Raw genomic sequence first — 6,000 nt, 5'->3', positions numbered from 1 at the left:
AAAGAGCTCTTATTTTTTATGAGGCCATGAAAAAATCGGACTGGACAGTTCTCATTATTTGATGTATTTAAAAGTGCATTTTTCTGCCAGCTAGAGTCAATTGTGCAATAATATATGTCAATATGGACTTGCCGAAATTTTGAAAAATTTTTGTTCAATTGGCCGCAAAACAGAAAAACTGTTATTAAAACTGCAGAAAATTTTGATATGCTTAATACAGAGTGATTTATACAGAGCACTATTATCCCTGTTATCTTCACTCGATTACATACAAGTAGTTCAGCGTGCTCTAATGGAGTTAACTAGTGTAGTTTAATATTCAGCAGTCTGAATGGTGCTAATTTGCGCTCTTCAAATATTCTCGTAATTTTGTGATGATACAATTTCAATTGTAGATACCCAAGATACCCAATGCCAACACAACCAATCTGCCAAAATATCCAATGCCATTATACCCAATTCATTCCCTTTGATATTTTTGTTCAATTATCCAATTGCAAATTAGCAGTAGGAATTAAAGGTTGCTATCGTATCTAAGCCGTATAATATCTTGTTCGGTAGTGATAGTTTCATATCAGGTCCTATGTACCACTGAGGTATGACTATCACCCGTGAGTCTTGGCAAATTGAACTAGTTTCACATTTAAGGACTTGGTAGATATATTTTTTACGCTATAAATTGTCTAACTTAGATATTATTACGCTGTTTTAATTCTGGTAAAAAATTTAACACAAGAGTTTTTTTGGAATTAGGTATTCTGTTCTGAATCCCGTTTTCTCGCATTACATTACCAGCATTTAGTATGTACACTTATTTTTGTGCCATCTGATTTGTCAGTATAAACCATGTATATGGTTTTAGCTAACAATTTTTTTTGTAAAAACAGTTTAAAAAAACTCATGGCAGCGTCCCTTTGTGGGATAAATTTTGAAAATAAATTTGGTAATTGAAACATGAGTTCAACAGAATGATGCGTTGACATCTGTACTCATTTCAAGTTTCTGTACCTCATTCCGAAGTTTCTTCATCGAAAATAAAGACAAACTGTTTACATTGTTCCATCCGACTGGCGTGCTATAGTAATCTTGAAGGTCATTAACGAGCGTCAGTTAAACCGGTTAAGTACTTTCACCTGAAATAGTCCGAGCTTAACTCCTAAATAATACAGAACCACTTTCAGAATCAGAACATTTGTATTATTAACCTGCTGGCGTTTCTTCCCCTTGGCCGTAGCAATGTGGTTAAATTTATTCATAAACACAAACAGCCATTTTCCACCCCCTGGTGGCTGGCACGCGATGGAACAACCATAAAAATGATCTCAATTTCACGTGTGGCTGCAGTTGAGTTAATATTTTAAAAGCCCCCCTCGAGAGAGATCCATGGCTTTATTGCGCAAGGTGTTCAATTCTGCTCAAGTAATTCAAGCTTCTACCAGGTCGCCATCGAACAAGAAACGAACACGCTTTGTATTAATATATTGAAGAGCAACTTGTTTATTTTCTTGCGTTTCTTGTTTATTTACTTTTCTTCCCTCTTTTTAGTAGTTGTATTACAGAAGTATTAGTACCAGTGGTAGTAGTTGTTGTTGTTTGTACGCTTACAACTTCTGGTGCCATCAATATGTTTAAAAAACAACACTCTAGTTTTTCGAAGAAGAACGCCATTGAGGGACAGTTCAACAATCGTGAGGCCCATTCAAACCACTGGGATGGCTTTCTGTAAGTTAATTTGCTATTTTAATTCAAAAATTTGCATGTTATGGTGCTTAGATGACCAAACTGACCAGATGAGAATTCTTTTTGAAAACTGTGGTCATCTCTGTCATCAATTTTTGAGTGTCATCTATTCAGTGCGGACCAAGCATGCTACTAATTTCCAATGTATTATGTATTAACTGAACGAATTAATGAGAGTTGGGGCGTTTCTTCAAATATCAGCTGAACAAAGTGCGAGCTTTTCATTGCTCTAATTGCAAAGGAATTTTACTCAGCTTTATGTTTCCTTGCACTATTAAAAAAACTCAAATTAAAAGAACTTAAGTTTTTAAAGTTTTTTATTCAATTTGTTTTCGAATGCCGTTTCTATTCCTTAATTTTTTATGGCATTTGTGGAGGTTCAGGGTTCACAATAGTTGTTTTAGCTGTGTAGCCAAAAGTGTAGTGAATTTGAGTTTAATGCTAATTTGGAGATTTTTGATCAGTTTTGCTGATTTTTAGACGTAATTTATTGATTTTTTGCCTGGTTTTTTGTTTTAATGCTTTAAGTGGGATTTGGATAAAAGCTTGTTACTTAAGAAATATTCAGATGTTATTTTGTTATTTGATTAAAGTTTTTTTGTTATAACCCATTTTTGTTCTGAGGAAAATTGACAGAAAATTTGAGAAATTTTAGAACCCTTTTTCTTATTTTTTGAAGGTTTTCTTTTTTTAATCTTAGCCTATTATGACTTGCCCATTGTTTTGCGAGCTTTTCATTGCTCTAATTGAAAAGGATTTTTATTCGGCTTTATGTTTCCTTATACTATAAAAAAACTCAAGCTAAAAAAACTTAATTTTTTATATTTTTTTTGTTCAATTTGTTTTTGAATGCCGTTTCTATTCTTCCTTAATTTTTTTTGGCATTCATGGAGGTTCAGGGTTCACAATAGTTGCTCAGTTGCTTAGTCATAAGGATGGGCAATTTTCTCCTTCCAGTCGTTTCCGGAATTCTTCCGGCTATGTTTTGTTAAGATCTGTTCACACATTTTCATGATTTTTGAAGTCAAATTGGAGTAGTGATTTTGGTGACGCCGAAACAGGAAGTGGAGCGAAAAATCGAGTGGTTTTGCGGCGTGAAAATTTTTCGCTCTAAATTTAAAATAGAGTGAGAGAACGGTGTTTGAAGAAAAATTCGCTTTCTCGCTAGTGGTTTTTTGTTCACATGCGGCAATTTCACTTTGATTTTTACAGTGTTTTCGATTTTTTGGATCGGATTTTTTTCGAAATGGTTTTCCCAATCCATTCATAGTCCATTCTTGGTCTAGTTTTCTGTTTAGTCAATGAAAATTCTTTGAATTGTGTGTCAGGACTTGTCCTGCTATGTTTTTTTATTTCGTCCTACACTTTTGTTTTAATTTAATATTTCATTTGTGATCATGCATTATTTCTGTCTCTGTTTGTCGTTCTTTCCTGGTATTTCATCATCAAGCGCTATTAATGAAACTTTGGAGAGTTTTCAACGTTTTGGATAGTGGATATACGTTAATGACTCGAAGTTGAACTCGAATATATAAATTGTTTTTAGGGAGTCGTATCCTGTGTCAGCGTTCTGTCGCTTCCAATAGAACTGCAGTCTCTCAGAAGAACGTTGCTTTATGTTAAAAATCAAGACCAACAGATTGTCTTAACTCTTAGATGACATCCAGGATTACAATTTGAATGTAAGAAAAATCAAAAATCATTTCATTAAAAACATTTAGAAAAGCTCAGCACGTTTGTTTTTAAGGAGAATTTCAATATGGTTTTTTGTATTTTCAAATGTATTCAGTTTTGAGCTAGCAATGCGATTTTGAGTTTTATCGAATTACCGCTCAAAAAAATTTGTTTTGAGAATTTGAGTTCAAGTTGTTATATTTTTTGAACTGCTGAATACTTTGAGAGATAATTGCACGGGTTTTTGAAGCGACCCCAAAGCAGAAAAAGTTTTTAGTTGTTTTAAGCTGGTCAACTTCGATTTATTTGACAGGGTTTTTGAAAAATCCCAAATTCTTTTGAAAAACTGCAGATCCAATCACAGATTGTAATTAGTCCGATTGAAGTTTAATCAATATAACTGCAATAAACTGTATTTTATTAAAGAGCTATTTTTTTAGATCTTCATATTTTTGCCATTTTAACCACAATAAGAAATCGAATTGAAGCATTGAGTTCGGGAACACTAGAATAGTAAAAAAAAACAAAAGAATGAGTAGTTCTAAAAACTTTGAAGAAACAAAGTTTTTTCAAACTGCTCTGGAATTGTAGAGAGATTTAGGTTTGAACGAATTTTCTCCGCGAACAATTGTTTCTAAGCAGTCATATCCGCTGTCCGCGTTCGTACAATAGAACTGTAAGCTCTCAAAAGAAAGTTGCTCCACGTTACATATGAAGACCAACGGATTATCATACTTCTTAAAAAAATCCAAGTTTGCCATTTAAACAAGAGAGAAAAATAAAATAAACTTTACTGAAAACAATTAGAAATGCTCAGCAAAAATATGTTATTTGGGCAATTTTGTATATGGTTTTTTGGTTTTTCGCATCTATTCAGTTTCGAGTTGGCATTGCGGTTTCGAGTTTTATAGAAATAACCGCCCGTAAACAAAATTTGAACTGACATTTTTGGGAACTTTTGAATTGCTTGAGAGGTGTTCAGATGGCTTTTTGAAGCAACACGAAAGCAGAAAAGGTTTTTACGTTTTTTTAAAACCCGTCAACTTTGATTTTTTGAGATATGATCACAGTTTCTGAAAATTGCCCAAATCCAATAAAATAACCCGAATAAGGCATTGAGATGAACATCAAGAAAAATTTAGTTTTAAAAATTTCCCAAAAAATGCAGTCATATTCAATTTTCGGTCCTGCGAGTTTTTAGATGAAAAACTTATACTTTTTGGAAGCCCATTGGGAAAATTTAAATGTGTTTTGGTGAACATAATAGCAAAAAGAAGATGAGGATCAGTTATTCCTATAGAAAAATCATTGATTGCATCAGGTGATCATATTTATTATTAAGAATCGATCCATGAATGAACACATAATTAAATTAATGTTTATCACATGACTACCTTCAATGGTTCATTGATCTTTGTTCCGACTCCACTTGTTGGGGGGAAAGCTATTTTCTCAAATGTTTTCTTTGTTCAATGAAATTTGGCCGCTCGATATGGGTTACATAGGAAGACATAAGTGGAGTCGTCAAAAACCACATCGAGCTTCAATCTCCAAACTAAACCAAAAGGTTCAAAAATTTACTTTTTTGTCTGTTGAATTTTCAAATTTTAAGTTTTTGTAAACACTCGCGCGTTGAAAATTTGGCTATAGATCAGACAAAATTTCGGTAAAAATCCGCGAAATGTTTTACCGTAAATTTGTTTAATGTATAGCCAAATTTTCAACTAAATTCAGTAATTTTACACAATTTATGTACTCCAAACTACAATTTCGTGTTGGTAAAAACCGCTGACACAATAGAGAAAATTTGTTTAGTCTTATTGACGTTTAATCGGAATAATTGCAGCAAAATGTATTGCATTAGCAAGGCAGTTTTTAATCTCTTCGCATTTTTTTCCAATTTAACCACAGTGAGAAATCAAATTGAATTAGTGAGTTCGCGAAAAAAATTGAAATAATGAAGAAAGCAAAACAATGAGTAGTTCCAAAATTTTTCAAGAAAACAAAATTCTTTCAGACCGCTGTGGAAGTGTAGAGAGATTTAGATTTAAACCATTTTTTTTTCATTTTAGAGATTGTTTTACCTGCTACAACTTGACTACTGTTTTGCTCTTAATTTTGCGAACACTAGAAGTGAGTTCGGGGACACTAGAATATTAAAGAAAGCAAAGGATTCAGTAGTTCCAAAAATTTTGAAGAAACAAACTTCCTTCAAATTGCTCTGGAAGTGTAGAGAGATATAGTTTTGAACGATTTGTCTCCCCGAACAATTGTTTCTAAGGTGTCATATCCTCTTTCAGCGCTGTTACAATAGAACTGTAATCTCTCAAAAGAACGTTGCTCCACTTTACATATGAAGACCAACAGATTATTTTACGTCTAAGATAAAATCCAGTATTACCATTCGAATAAGGGAGAAAAAACTTTACTGAAAACAATTAGAAAAGCTCAGCAAATATATGTTAATTGGGCAATTTTGAATATGGTTTTTTGGTTTTTTGCATCTATTCAGTTTCGAGTTGGCATTGCGGTTTCGAGTTTTATAGAAATAACCACCCGTAAACCAAATTTGTTTTCTAAATTTGA

General features: G+C 33.0%; 1 protein-coding gene across 1 annotated transcript in view; it reads left to right on the top strand.

Annotated features, from left to right (window-relative positions):
* Nucleotides 1-1,547: 1,547 nt before the first annotated feature.
* The window catches only part of LOC142337819 (uncharacterized), a 52,560-nt gene continuing 48,107 nt past the window's right edge, over nt 1,548-6,000 (top strand). The window contains exon 1 of the mRNA XM_075387360.1: nt 1,548-1,722. Within this exon, the coding sequence (XP_075243475.1) occupies nt 1,625-1,722 (98 nt within the window). The 5' untranslated portion in view covers nt 1,548-1,624. The remainder of the gene's footprint in view (nt 1,723-6,000) is intronic.

Source organism: Convolutriloba macropyga, chromosome 1, assembly GCF_964194025.1.
Source record: "Convolutriloba macropyga chromosome 1, txConMacr16.3, whole genome shotgun sequence".
Lineage (NCBI taxonomy): Eukaryota > Metazoa > Xenacoelomorpha > Acoela > Convolutidae > Convolutriloba > Convolutriloba macropyga.
The sequence above is the reverse complement of the archived record's forward strand: the minus strand, read 5'-3'. Positions and strand labels throughout refer to the sequence as shown.